Source organism: Rhipicephalus microplus, chromosome 6, assembly GCF_043290135.1.
Source record: "Rhipicephalus microplus isolate Deutch F79 chromosome 6, USDA_Rmic, whole genome shotgun sequence".
Classification (NCBI taxonomy): Eukaryota; Metazoa; Arthropoda; class Arachnida; order Ixodida; family Ixodidae; genus Rhipicephalus; species Rhipicephalus microplus.
The window spans coordinates 116,119,518-116,134,496 of NC_134705.1; the positions used below are offsets into that span (position 1 = coordinate 116,119,518).

General features: G+C 44.4%; 1 protein-coding gene across 1 annotated transcript in view; it reads left to right on the top strand.

The window, feature by feature from the left end:
• Positions 1-14,979, top strand: part of LOC119167397 (uncharacterized) — a 34,305-nt gene that overhangs the window by 18,540 nt on the left and 786 nt on the right. Inside the window, exons 2-4 of the mRNA XM_075865437.1 lie at positions 7,520-7,656; positions 7,723-7,790; positions 14,200-14,298. Of these exons, the coding sequence (XP_075721552.1) occupies positions 7,520-7,656; positions 7,723-7,790; positions 14,200-14,298 (304 nt within the window). The remainder of the gene's footprint in view (positions 1-7,519; positions 7,657-7,722; positions 7,791-14,199; positions 14,299-14,979) is intronic.

Here is a 14,979-nt window from a genome sequence, read left to right on the forward strand (position 1 = left end):
AATCGCAGCCGGCATTCTTGTGAAGAACAAACGAGGTTCGAACACCTTGCAGAATGGACAGTTCAGATATCGTAGGCATCGAATTCTTCGTCGTGGCACAGGTCGTGCAGGCAGCTTGCGTACGCGTTGATCGAAGTTTATTGGACACTGCCTGTGTTTCTGCCGAGTACAAGGGGTGCTTTTGTGGCTTTTGGAAATTTTTCTATGGCGATGTCGCAGATGGTTTGATGGAAGGCAGATTTTTGATCTTTGGTGGAGAATGTATCCACCACGATGGGCCTTTTTGCAGTGTTCTTCAAGCCTTAAGAGTGCACTCGATGAAGTTTTGTTTTGCCGTTGACAATGTTGAAGTATGCGTTGACGTTGTAATTTCTTCGTTTCGTCAACTTGCTTGTGGTGTGACATTGATCGTGTTGCGCCAGGATTCTTAGCGAGTCCTCCGCAGGCTTCTGCGACGCCAACCAATGCAACTGTTTCCGGCGCAAGATAATGTGGTGGGTTTGATGCACTTGAATCTTCTGTATTTATAAACCGTTCATTGTTGGTCGTTGCCTGAAGCGTACTTATGTCATCAGAAGTCGCACCTGCGGTTTTGTTTTCATTATATGCAGTGAGGTTGTATACTGGATTCATGTCGCTTCGATCTTGTGATTGATGAACACTCGACGCTTCTGCAGAACACTTTTCTTCACAAGATGCTGATTGTGAGTGCTTCTGTCTCTGTGGAACTGCTGAACTGAATACTTTGAACAAATGAGATTCCTGTGAACATTCGTTGTCTGGGTTGGTTTCGTGCGGATTTACTAACTCGTCATGCGTAAATGCTACGATCTTGTGAGGTGCTTCATCAGGTTTATCAGTAAAGTTGATGACAGGAGATGGAACTGCTGAGCTGAATACTTTCAACGAATGATGTTTCTGTGAACATTCGTTGTCTGGTTTGGTTTCATGTGGATTTACTAACTCGTCATGCGTAAATGCCGTCACGCGTCCGCAGCTGTGTGGGCCATGTGTGCGACACGAAGCATCAAGTGATTCGGGTTCAGTAATACCTGAAGTAATATGGTGCCGTAAATACATTGGAAATGCGGATTTGTTTGCCCGCGAAAAATCCAACCGTAAGTCCGGTCTTTTGGCAAAATGGTCTACATTCCTATCGGCATACGGTGGCATTACCTTCTGTGCTGCGACGTGCAAGTCCCTAGTTGGTGTTGTAATGCGTGAAGTGTATTTGTACGAGTCATACGATGGTACAATGGTGGAATATTTACTCTGACGTCTTGTTTGGGAAATACGCTTACTGCGGGAAGACTTCGCGTAACTGTGATGGTTGAGTTGAAGAGACTTCAGCTGATGAGGTATGTACAGGTCTTCATCGTACTCTTTGAAACGGGTGATCATTTCTTCTTTGATCTTTTTCCAAGACTCATCGTTCTCGAAGATGTGGGTGAGGTAAAATTTGAATGCCTCACCTGAGATGTAGTCAGTGAAGTTGATGACCATCTCCCGTTCCGACCATGATGCAGCGGTGGCATGGAGCTCGAACAGGTTGAACCAGTCCTGTACGGGTCCGTCGTCCGCTGATCCGGTGTACTTAGGGATGTCAAGGTCTTCTGATGCTGCTGTCATGACGCTTGGTGGTCTTGGTGGTCCGCGTTCGGTCACTGCGTCTTGCTGAGGTCTTCGATGATGATGGCCGGGCGATGAAGTGGTTGCGAGGTCTTCATCCTGTCGACTTGTGTGACGCTACGATGAATGAGCGACGTGGCGTGGCTCATACGCCATGTTTATTCTGTTCTGCACTTCTTCCTTCTCGGCTTCTACCAATCGTCGCTTCATACGTCACATATATATATATATATATATATATATATATATATATATATATATATATATATATATATATTTATATATATATGTATGTATATATATATATATATATATATATATATATATATATATATATATATATATATATATATATATTTATGAATAAAAAGACACACGTCGAAAAACAGAAAAGTTTCTTTAGGTTTCGGCCGTGCGACCCGCCCTCGTCGTTAGTATATAGCATGGGGTACTGTGACGTCTATTGCGGTATACACAATACAATACATGGCCAGTCTTTTATGTTTTGCCGCCATTCATGCCATGTTTGGCACCTATGCAGGTAATGAAGGCCGGTCCCGCGGCCTAAACGGAGAAAAGCTTCTCTGTTTTTCGATGCGTGTCTTCTTTTTATTCATACTATTTACCGGCGTCCAACAATTTATTCTCTGCAAGTATATATATATATATATATATATATATATATCCTCCTGAGTTCCAGCTATGGCGATTTGTCCAAAATATTGGACATCAAATACCCCATCACCACAAAGATCTCAGCCCGTTTTCTTCCTCAAAAACCACTTGTCCAAAATTTTGGACATCTACTGGCGCCCTCCATGAAGTTTTGTCGTAATTGCGTCAGGAGATCGCGAAACAAAGAAGAAAGCATGGTGGCGTTCAACAGAGCAATCTTCTAGAAGTTAAACGGCGAAAGTTAAGGTCCACTTTTTTGTTGGTTTTTTATTATTTGTTAAATTTTGAATAATGGCTAGCAGTTATTCCAGAATTTGTCACAATTTTCTTCAGTAACCTTGCTTTGTGTTGCTTCAGGCCCACTACTTAACGCTTTAATTAAGTTTCAGCGTCCAATTAGTTGGACATCACGCCATACCAAAAGCACAGGCATCACGGAAATAATCAGCTTCACTTTTTATCTTCGTCATCTACACACCCAGTTGTGAAAGTTTCAGGAAATTCCGTGGACCAAAATCCAACCCGGAAGTCAGGAGGATATATATATATATATATATATATATATATATATATATATATATATATTTATTTATTTATTTATTTATGAGATCTAACAGACAATAATGCCAAGAAAGGTATAGGAGAAGTTATTAGGCCAATTGTAATGTAAAAAGGTGGGTGATAAGATAACTAGCCGTGGGCAGGATCCGAACCTGCGACCTTCGAATAACGCGTTCGATGCTCTACCACTGAGCTAGCACAACAGCTATCCCCCCAGCCACTTCATTAGGTATCTATGTCAATTCAAACGTGGAAGTGTCAGTCAGCGCCACCAGTAGCCACGGCGGTGAGTATGGCACACTCTTTATGAGCCGGTTTGGCGTCACGTAGCACGTGAACTTATTACTAACTCGCAGCTGACCAATAGTCTCCCGTATACAACCTAAAGGCACCAAGTCTGCCAGTACGAGACCCTCGTAAATGAAGAAGGGAAACAAGTGTATACTTAAGGGCTCGTCTTTCGTGTTTACACAATAATAATGACATCTAACACACAGTATAGCCAAGGAAGGTATAGCGAAAGTTATTAAGCCAATTATAATTTAAATGAGAACAAAGAAAAGTGGGTAAAAAGACAATTTGCCATGGGCAGGATCCGAACCTGCGATCTTCGAATAACGCGTTCAATGCTCTACCACTGAGCTACCACGGCAGCTATCACAACAGCCACTTTATAAGGTATCGAGTTCAATTTAAACGTGGGAGTGTCATTCAGCGCCACTAGTAGTCACGCCAAACAGGCTCATAAAGAGTGTGCCACACTCGCCGCCGTGGCTACTAGTGCGCTAACTGACACTCCCACGTTTAAATTGACATAGATACCCAATGAAGTGGCTCGGAGGATAGCTGTTGTTGTAGTTCAGTGGTAGAGCATCGAACGCGTTATTCGAAGGTCGCAGGAGGAACCTGCCCATGGCAAGTTATCTTTTCCCCAACTTTTCTTTCCTCTCATTCACATTACAATTGGCATAATAACTTTCCATATACCTTCCTTGGCTATATTATCTGTTAGGTCTCATTATTATTGTGTAAACACGAAAAACTGGCTCTTAAGTATACACTTGTTTACATATATATATATATATATGTATATATATTTCTTGGAATTTTGCCAGAAGGCGTGCCATTAGAATGGCAGGAACCTGAAATGTATTCAATTACTTTCCTGTAACTACTTGTGATTTGCATTCGCCATAAAAATAATTTGTTCATATTAGGCTGACATTCACTATGCTATCCTTCGTCCTTCTTCGGAGAAGCGTGGTACCCACTAAATACTAGTTACGAATTATTTGCGAATTCTTTGTTGCATTTAGTCACTGACGACGACGAAGAATTACGCCTAAAGTGGGTATGCGCCACAGTAGGGTGATGAATAAGAAGATTTTGGATTGCGTTGGAGCATTAGAGGAGTATTTCTTAGCGGTCCTCTTATCCCGATTTTGCCTGATACGGCTTACGCGACAGCAATAAGGTTTAGAAACCTCTGTCTGCATGAATACGACTGCTACTCATTGGATAAATATCAAGATTTCGCACATCTAAGATGCCGCTGGAATAGACAGTGGTGTGCAACACGGCACTTGGAAGTTACTTTTACAAGATTGCGTTGCAGAATTCCGCAACTGAATATTATTTGCATAAAGTTGGTCTAAAGGCTTCACCTTTATGTCAGACTTGCGAAGAAATGGAAACGATAGATTACTTCTTTTTGTTCTGTCACCGATATTCTCATCAGCGGCAAAAATACCTGGTAGCTCCACTTGAAAAATTGGGATTAGAATTAAAAGTGGCAGTAATTTTGTCGTTTGGCAGCATTAAATTCGGTTATAGCCACAGGGACGTCTGCTCTGCGGTATTTGAATACATAATTGAAACAAAGCAATTGCCATGTTATATATATATATATATATATATATATATATCATTTTAGACCCACCATTACCTCTGTCTCAAATCGCATCTGATAGCCTGCATCGGTCCCTGCTCAGATATACTCCTTTTTCAATTTTCGGCTTTTCTTTCTATATTTTTTTCAGCCCAAAATTACGTTTTGTTTGAAAACCATTAGCCTTTTAGTTAAAATCCTGCCGACCAGTCGATCCCCCTTTGTGGGTGTGCGCCAGAGTGTCAAGAATTATCATCATCATCATCATCATCATTAGACGACCCCCCTCATTACGCGATTCGCATAGTGTGACGCCTGGTTGTTCCTTCGCTGTTCTAAAACGCTTAATTACTCATATCAACGCGATTGTTGTCCAAACATCAAGCCTGGCTAAGGCAAGTTTGCACATAATTTTCAAGCACCATCGTGGCTTAGTTGTAGATTATCGGGCTTGCACGCAGTGGACCCGAGTTAGAATCCTACAACGTCACCTGATGTCGTTGGTGTGTCTTAGTTGTTTTTTTATTGATTCGTGCGATATTGCTTACGGACACCGGCGGTGGCGGACAACTACGCACCACGCATGACCCGCGTTGTGATCTCGTAACACCTATGGCTGTTATATCACAGTAAGGTATAGCCTGATGAAGGACTGGCATCAGCTTCCCTGTTTCTACAGTGACCAAGAAGTGGAACTGGTTAGACTTTTTTTTTCGTTACACCAAAAGCTGTGATGACATCGCAACACGGGTCACGCATTGCACCGTAATGGCCCGCCGCCGCTGCCGGTGTCCATAACTACATTCGCACAAAATGATAAAAAAATTCAACTGAAAAGCACTAAAACGTTGTGGCATTTGAACCCGGGTGCACTGTGTGCCAATTCAGTATTCTACCGCCAAGCGACGGCGGTCCTTTCGACTTGTTCATAATTTTGACTTAGTCAGGCTTGATGTCGGGAAAGAAATCGCAGTATTGTGACCAATGAAGAGTTTTAGAACAGCAGAAGAATAACACAATGAGAATTGCTTAGCGAGTTGGTCGTCCAATGCTCAAACCCTTTACAAAGGCTTGTTCTTCACCATCTAATAACTGTGGCACATACCCACTTCAGGCATATTTCTTCCTCGGCGCCAACCACTGCTTCAAAAACAAATTAGCACAACATGCGTTTCAAGTGTTTAGCGGATACCACGCTTCTCCGAAGGATGACGAAAGAAGGCATAGTGAACGCCTGCCTATTACACAATGATTATAAGCGTAGTGGGTACGCTGCAAGTGTGCTTGCAGCAGGACGCAAAGACTATGGAAAAATACTCTTAAAGCCCGCTCTTCTAGCTTTCGCTGTGACAGTGCTGCGTGTTCAGCGCAGGGCTGGTGTTTTTTTTAATTTTAGCGGGCGACATGTTTCACAGCTCCATTTATTTTGTGCAATATATTATTGTGAATTATGAGGCAGCGTATTGAATCTTGAAAGTGAATCGTGTGGCTCGAGTAACTAACGGATACCATTGTATGTATTTAGTTTACACGTGTTTTAATAAAAATTCCTGTGTTAAGTGTATTTAGGCAACAGTAATATCTCAAATAGGCCGTCTTTTAGATAGCGTCTGTTCAGGCTGAACACAAGATTTGCGAACTTGCGAAATGTCTGGCCATCTGAAAGTATTTAAAAGTGGCTGCGCCAGCCTTGAGACACATATGCTTTTCATTTTCGTAGGAAGCGCAAGATTAAGCAACACAGATTTTACAAAAGTAAGAAGATGAATTTGTACCAAATAGTGCTACTTTTAATTGCAGAAACTGACACTACTGCCTCCAGGGTTATGCCATTACGGCATCGGGTGCTTCAACATGGGGGCCATCTTGCAGAATCGGGAATAGCTTAGCTGCCTCTCTGTGTCAGCAATCGGTGGCGTGATGTATAGCTTACTCAGGAGAAACAAATCGTTATTTTCATTTCGCAAACACACCAGTTCATGTCCGACAAAAAAAGTACGGGATAACCCGGTCGTACGAAGTATGGTGATATATTCTGCTTATCGTGAGTGTAATACAAACAATAGGCAGTGGTTTAACTCAGCTACTCCAGGATATACGTATCATGAACTACAAATGGTTGGACGGATGAATTGACAGACAGACAGACAGACAGACAGACAGACAGACAGACAGACAGACAGACAGACAGACAGACAGAAAGACAGACAGACAGACAGACAGACAGACGAACAGGCAGGCAGGCAGGCAGGCAGGCATACAGGCAGGCAGACAGGCAGGCCGGCAGGCAGGCAGGCAGGCAGGCAGGCAGGCAGGCAGGGGCAGGCAGGCAGGCAGGCAGGCAGGCAGGAAGGCAGGCAGGCAGATGCACGAAAGGTCTAGTGAGAGACCTCGCACGATTCAAGTGCCAACCAATTATTGACACCACACTCCAGGGACCTTCAGTTCTTCTGCGGCGCCCACGTGGTACGCCATCTGACGTCGCTGCTTCTCAGGCATGCGCAGCATGGCTTTCAATAACCCACGCAAAACTTCCTAACCTCTGCCAGTTCGCCAACGCTACAACATATTCTTGAAATGTATCTCGATATAGAGACACAGATTCTCAAAAGTATCTCCTCTTCAATCATAATAGTTTTGTATCATAATACTGGCCAAGACTTCCTCTTATAATCAGTAATTCGTCTGAAACAAAAGCAAAAATTTTGCCTCTTGGTTTGCAGCATCCATGCTACCACAGCGATGACACACGTAATTTTTTTTCAGTTGATACGCACAAAAGAACCAATATGGACATTCTTCGAGACAGGAAGCAGTCGAGTTTCATGCAAGGTGGACGTGATGATCACTATGAATGAAAGAGCAGTGTTATTCAGAAGATTGTACATCTATGGAGGAAAAAAGTAAGATTTATGAACTGTTCGACTGGCACCTCTGTAGTTGAGTACTAAACCGTCCTTCTTTCGCAGGTATGTTGAAAATTATTGGGGACTTCTTGACAACGTCTACAAAGAGAGGATGCGTATTTGGCCTGATGGTACGTGATAATTATGGCCATGTTTTATGCTAATTCTCATTTTGTTCCTTGCGTTTCTATTATGCCATGTTCATAGATAAACTTGAATTGAAGCTTATGGAGAAATTTTATGAAGTTGTGATGGCGGCTATAAATGCCAGCTTTTGGCGTTTTTGCCTAAGTGCCTAGGAGTGCTTATTCTTAATAACGGTGCTAATATGATCACAGCTACTGTGGAATTACACTTTTGAGTGCATTCAAGTTACTGGCTAACACTGGCATTTCAGCCCCCTGACCCGCCATGACATCTGAGCATGAAAGGTGTTGCCTTGGTAAGCCCACGTACGCTGGTACTATTCACTGCCACGGCGGCCGGAATTTCTTTAGCTGAACAGCGTAGGACTACCTAGTACAAAAAAAATTGGCAGATCCCACGCATAGTAAAAATCTATAATATGCGAAGCACGAGTGAGGAGGGTTGATATGTCATTTTAAAATCAGCACAGCGTTACAAGGTGAAGGTAAATTATGCCGTCATGCCGTCAATTCCTTGTCATGCCAATTATGCCGTCACTTTCTTGTCATGTTTATCATGTTTGAGCCTGTCATTTTACCTTCGTCTTTCATTCACGTCAGCTGGTTCCAAATTCGGTAGATGTGGAGCTAGCGAAATTTCCACGAGCGCATCATGAATGGTCTAATACACTCCGACGTAACGCTGACGCTGGTGCACGCTGGGCACAGTGACGCTGCGCTAGCGGAACGCGAGCACTACTCTAGAGTCTGACGCCAGGCGCGACTGACGCGACCAGCGTCCGTCGGCGCAGCCCGGCGGCAACCGTCGCAAAATGCGACATGGTGCATTTCGCGCCGATGACGTTACTCAGACAGCATTGCGTCTGCCTCTCTTTGTGAAGGAGGGACGCCAGCCGCACTCAAACGCGCAGGCGTATACGTAACGCAGTGTGACGCGCACCTTGAGGCAGGCAGATCGGCGCCTGACGTGGAATCGCCGTCCTGACGCGACGAAACGCCCGCCGGTGCGCACGCGTGCCGGGTCGCGTCGAAGTGCGTTGGTGTTTTGAGTGTGAACTGTAGTCATGTTCTTACATGTTATGCATCTCATGATTATCATGTTTGCACCAGTCACATACCTTCGTCATCCATTGACGTTACGCAATACCAAATTTGGCGTATGTCAAGCTAGTGAAATGGCCGTGACTGCATTATGTGCGTGGCATGGCATGCAGTCATGTTCTGATACCACACGCATCTCATGACGATCATGTTTGCAACAGTCATACACCTTCGTCATGCATTCACGTCCCGTAATACCAAATTTGGTACATGTGAAGCTAGCGAAACAACCGCGAGTGCCCCATTAGCGTAATGTGCAGTCATGACTTGTGACTTACATGACATGCATGTCATGATTTCTCCGTTAGGGTCTGTCGCTTGCGTTCACCATGCAGTCATATTATACCACAATAGTTTCAACATGTCCTGTGAACAAAACCACTGCGAGAGCAGCTAAACCATGAAATGTAAATCATGACTTTTATGACATACATGTCATGATTTTCATGTTATGACTTGTCACTTACACTCATCATACAGTCACGTTATGCCATACCAAGTTTGGTGTCGATACCATTATTGAAACGGGCAGGAGAGCTAAACGTCGTACGCGGATAGATAGATAGATAGATAGATAGATAGATAGATAGATAGATAGATAGATAGATAGATAGATAGATAGATAGATAGATAGATAGATAGATAGATAGATACGCTCAATGTCACCGAAGTTCACTGAGAAACGCTTCGCATTTAGAAGCTTGTTGATTCAAGCCTCCTCAATTCGGAAAATCCAATAATTCTCATGTGTTCCCTGCTTCTTGACAGTACAGGAAGAAAATCGCGTCTTTTAAAGCGCTCGCATGTAAAGTAAGTGGAGAATTCACGCATTGATATAAAAATATGAACTGCGAACACATAAAAAACACTTTTTTTGTTTTCTTGACACTTTCAATTATTCAGTATTCAGTTAATGCGGGTGTATTTTCCAGTCCTGTGAAATCCAAAATGAGATTTTGCTTTCCTTGGATTTCAGTACACACAAAAGAAACCCAGGTCCTCAAAGATTTCAGAGCCACCTCCAGTATGCCAGTATGTCACGTCTCATTATAATATCGTTGTTTTAGGGGCGTAATACTGCAGCAATTTTATAATATTGTAGGCATTCGTCATGCGCTTCTTTTCATATTGCAATATCATAATCATACTCATCCGTCTGGGTCTCTGTCCTCATCTTCACTGGCTGTCACCACAATCATCATCGTGTGTGTGCACGCTCGGTCTGAGACTGCCCGTTCGTTGCTGAGCCCTTGGGCTGAATAAACGCTGTCTCAACCCAGACGTCATACGTGGTGGAGGTGTATTTTCGGTCCTCGGTCCTCTCCCACTTCGCTCGACTCCCTGGAGCTGCGTTCAGGCCGCCGATTGCCCCCATTTTCTGGCAGCATGTCACAAAATGAGCCTGCCGGCGCTGCTACCATCGCTGCTTCCATCTCTCCCCCGCTGTCTTTAGCCATGCCTCCTGTTTACGTACACAGCCACCAGCTAAAAAATATCAGGCATTTCTGCCTTCTCATCTATTACCAGTGCGGCTATCTTCCTTGTGCTGGCTTTCTCTGCCAAGCCGAATAGAAACAGGCCCAGCTGTGCACTGATGTGGTATAGTGAACATCGACACACAGTGATACACAATAAAAATTTAACCATCTTTCCAAGGAGAATCCGGACGGGATGCGAAGCAGCAGCGTTGAGAATAGGTAGCGTCACGATTTGAATGCCGCTAACGCGGGTCTTGCGGTGAGTGCTGGAATATTCGCGAGTAGCGGAAGTGGCAGGTGTTGCAGCAGAACGGAGGAGGAGACAGCAGTAAGTGCTATGGCAAGCGTGCGATTTGCGGCCAAGAGAGGGAGCGCTCTGCGAGGGGAGTGTCAAGTAAACGCGCAGCTGCGGCGTGACCTACTTGACACTGCTCCAACACCTTCTGCAAGGGAAGCGTGTGGCGGCGCGTTCGCATGGAAGCACAGAGACACAAGATTAGACAGGCTAGTCAAAGAGATACTTCGCATATAAAACACCAGACCTGTGCGAAAGCGAAGCCTAGTCACAGGGAAAGCTGTAAGAGTGTCTTTCTAGAGCGCGCTGTAAGCTTTTTTGACGCTGCTAATACAAGTTACCATTGCAAGATATCCATCACGTCAGAAAATGAGATTGCTGTGAAGTTGGTATGCCCTCACCATGACATTCTTTGTGTTTTCGAAAACAGCAAGACACCAGCTAAACATCTGTAAGGCATTTTAAGCGCTTAGTATGTGCGATGGCCGTTACCGATAAAGAGTTGTGGCTGAGCCCTTTGAACAATTTGGAAGCTCTAAACTACCCGCAGTGGTGTAACTCATTGTGTTAGAATCAGTTGCCATTTCGCTCCCATACTATGCCTAATTACACATTTTAGCAGAATGGCCTCGTAACTGACGCAGGCAGACTTGCACGGTACCATCTCGGTCCTAAATCATCACATATATTTAGGTGTAGACAACCATGCTGCTATTCGTCAATCTGCGCAAAAGCGTGGTACCTGCTACCTACTTGTAAAGTATTATTAGCGATTTCCTAATGTTGTAGCCGATGGCGATGAAGAAATTCAGTTGAGCCCTTTTTAATAAGCTGGAACTTTTAAACGACCCACTAATTACGTAAATAGCGATGTGTGACGCCATGTCACGCAATCTGCCTCGTTTGATGCCTGCTTGTTGTATCGCTCTTCTACTGCAGTATATTACGCATAGTAACGTGTATGCTTTCCGATACAAAGCGCGTATAATGGCTTTTTCCGAAGGAGTTCTAAGCATCGACGTGGCACTTTGGTCGAACACTTGAGTGCCACTCTTAGAGCGTAAGGTCAAGGTTGGTTTCATCCAAAATAGTAGGGGTGAAGCTTCTCTTAGCCTAACCTTGTCATGCGTCACGCGTAACCGGCAGAATCTCCCAAGCACTCTCGTTTCTCTTCTCGCCTCATTTACCAGAAGGCTTTACTCTGCCGCTACTCTCCGATTGGCTGCTCCGCGCACTCTGCCTGGGTGCGTGGGGTACAAGTGCCTATCTCAGTCTCTGGATCGTCGCCGCACGTGTCGGATTGTTGGTGAGGCACGGATAAAATGAAGAACCGGGTGCAAAGGGCTCTGAATTGCCACTGCTCGCCGATCGGCTGCTGTGCGTAATTTGTCTGAGTGCGCGGGGAACGAGTGCCTCTCTCGGTCTATGGATGGTCGTCGTACACGGCGCCTAATTCGTGGGACATTGACGAAGACGAGTGGCGGGCACGTTTAAGACCCTTTCGCTCGGCTTCCTTGGCTCGCGTCTCGTTGGTGTTACCCGCGTGCCATCTGCATTCTCCATCGAGATCGGACGCTTGCTTGCATGCACGAATGAACGGACGGAAAGATGGATGAACGGACTGACAGACAGGCAGACAAACAAACCGATAGACAGAAGACAGGCAGACAGACAAATATATGAACAGGCGAACGCACAGACAGACAGACAGACAGACAGACAGACAGACAGAGACAGACGGTCAGATGCACGAATGGACACTTGAATAGACGCACGGATCAACACATGGACGTACGTATGGATGCTTTGCCCCACTCATCATTCACTCCGTAGATATGCTGGGATTTTTTTTCTTTTCTATCAATCTTTAGGAGCTTTAGAAGCTTGCTTCTTACGCTCAAGTCTTGTCCATCTCTCTCGCCGTAGCAGCCACGCTCCGTCTGAAACACATAACAGGGTGAGAATAGAAGGCGATGCGCCGCTCTCTGTTCTTGCATGAGCGAGCACGCTGGGCAAGCGGCGATGGATGGATATGTGGCGTTTAACATCCCAAAAATGGGAGACGCTGTAGTGGAGGGCTCCGGAAGTTTCGACCACCTGATATTCTTTAACGTGCACCCGAATCTCAGTACACGGGCCTACAGCATTTTCGCCTTCATTGAAAATTCAGCTGCCACAGCAGGTATTCGATCAAGCGATCTGCGTGTCAGCAGCCGAGTACCTTAGTTACTTGACCACCGTGGCGGGGCGGGCAAGGGACGCTCTGCTAGCAAAACGCGAGCTTGGACGCGACACGCTACCGACGTGGCCTGTGTCCGTTGGCGCACCCAAAAATTGGCCTAGGTTATAATAGGCAATAAAGTTGGCACCTCTACAAGGCACTGGGTTCTTGCTACTTCCGGTCTAATCCACCAATTTTCGCTCAATATGGGGGATGCGCTGCAAAGAACCTTAGCTTCAATAATAATAATAATAATAATAAGAATATTATTTGTTTGGGGTTTAGGATCCTCAAACTATTTCCCCTCCTCAAAAAGCAAGAAAATATGATATACGACCTGAAACATTCCGTTTTGTGGCTTTTCATATCCACCAGCCCCTTTGTTCTATTATGCATTGTTCCTCCGCCTAAAACCTTCACTGGCCCTGATAGCACACGTTTTTGTATGGTGGTCGAGTGAATGTACGGATAATTCTCGGTTAACCAGATTTAACCTCTGAAGCGGGCTCCTTTATCATCATTCACTCTTTTCTTTTTATTTGACTGCTGCCACAACTACGGACACCAGTGGCAGTGGCAGCAGTCAACTATGGTGCCAGAATGGTTGGTGTTCTCATAAGAACTTTCGCTGTAAAAGAGTGAAGTGGCAATCACATGGTTAGGTTCAAGCATCGGTGCATTTGAGCGATTTTAAACAATGTCCTCGGTTTTAGTTTCCTGTAGAAAATACAGGTCGCACACGGTTTAGTCGAAAAATTGTTTGCATATGACGAAAACCTTCATTGTGTCCACATTTACAACGTTAGAGGCCTAAGACGTGTTGTGCCTCCCGAGAAAGGCTCCCGTACTGACAATGTAAGGGAGCCTTACTATTAATTCTTGATGGCTATGCGACAGCACATTGTTATGAATTGATAATATAAAGTGTTAAGTTTTTACAGCAGGACACTAACAATGATTTGAACAGCATTTTGTCATTTTTACAGTATTACAAAGACGTATATTTTGGCTTGAAGACTCATATGAAACGTACATGCGATCAAACATACTAAGTTGGACGTTTATTCCTTGTCCATGACTGTATCGTCCATTGTCCTAAAATTTTTTGGCGCAAGAAGTAAGCAAGTACAGTACAAACTATTTCGAACCCACACCTGGTCAAATATATCCGTCATAGTTTAAAGTTACGTAAACAGTTTTAGCGCGTTCTTGGGTGCTGTATCGATACGTCCCTAATAAAACTGATAAAAGGTTCAGTGGATTACAAGTGAACTAAGTGTGTTTTTTTTTACATTTCAGGGCCTACTTTTTACCAAATTGAGCAGGTGCCCTTCGTATCTCGCGACCACAGCTGTGCAGTGGTTATGACGACGTTGATAGGTACACATGTGATTATTGGTAGGTATTCTTCTCTTCATATTATTAAGCAAATATGTCACTGAGTATTTACTGTCATTGTGCACTTGTGGCTCGTACACATAAAGAATTCTAAGTTATGCTCACTGTGGAAAAAAAATAAACGAAGAAAATAACGCCGCCAACTTTTGTTGTCGTGAATTGGACGCAGTCAATGGATTTTATAGCAAACAATATTATTTGCATAGTTCCTAATAATTTTGCACGGCTCCTAATTACCTCTACTTATTTGCGACATCTTAATTAGCGCAGTTTTCTGAGATCCCATGCTGAACTAAACATGACATGTACCCTTGTCCAGGGCTGCATACACATTGCTTAATGCTACCAAGCTCGCGTTACCTGGGTCCCATTTTGAAGCAATCCGGCTCATTCGATCGATTTATGGAGAGTGCCGAGCGCTAAACGCTGCAAACTTGTGAGGAAAAAGACCGAAGACCGCTATCCCAGACAAACGAAGCAAGGCGGCTTAGTCCGTATCACAGTCCTAATCAGTTATTGCCATATTGTTGGTAATTCGCAGATCCCAGACGGAGGAAGCTCATTTTGACTCGATGCGATGCGCACGGTATTACAAACCTCGAACGTCACGGAAGCTGTCAAAAGCTTTTAGCCACGATGGGCACACAACTCGCATGCGAGGGAAGCTGTTAAGGGCACGAC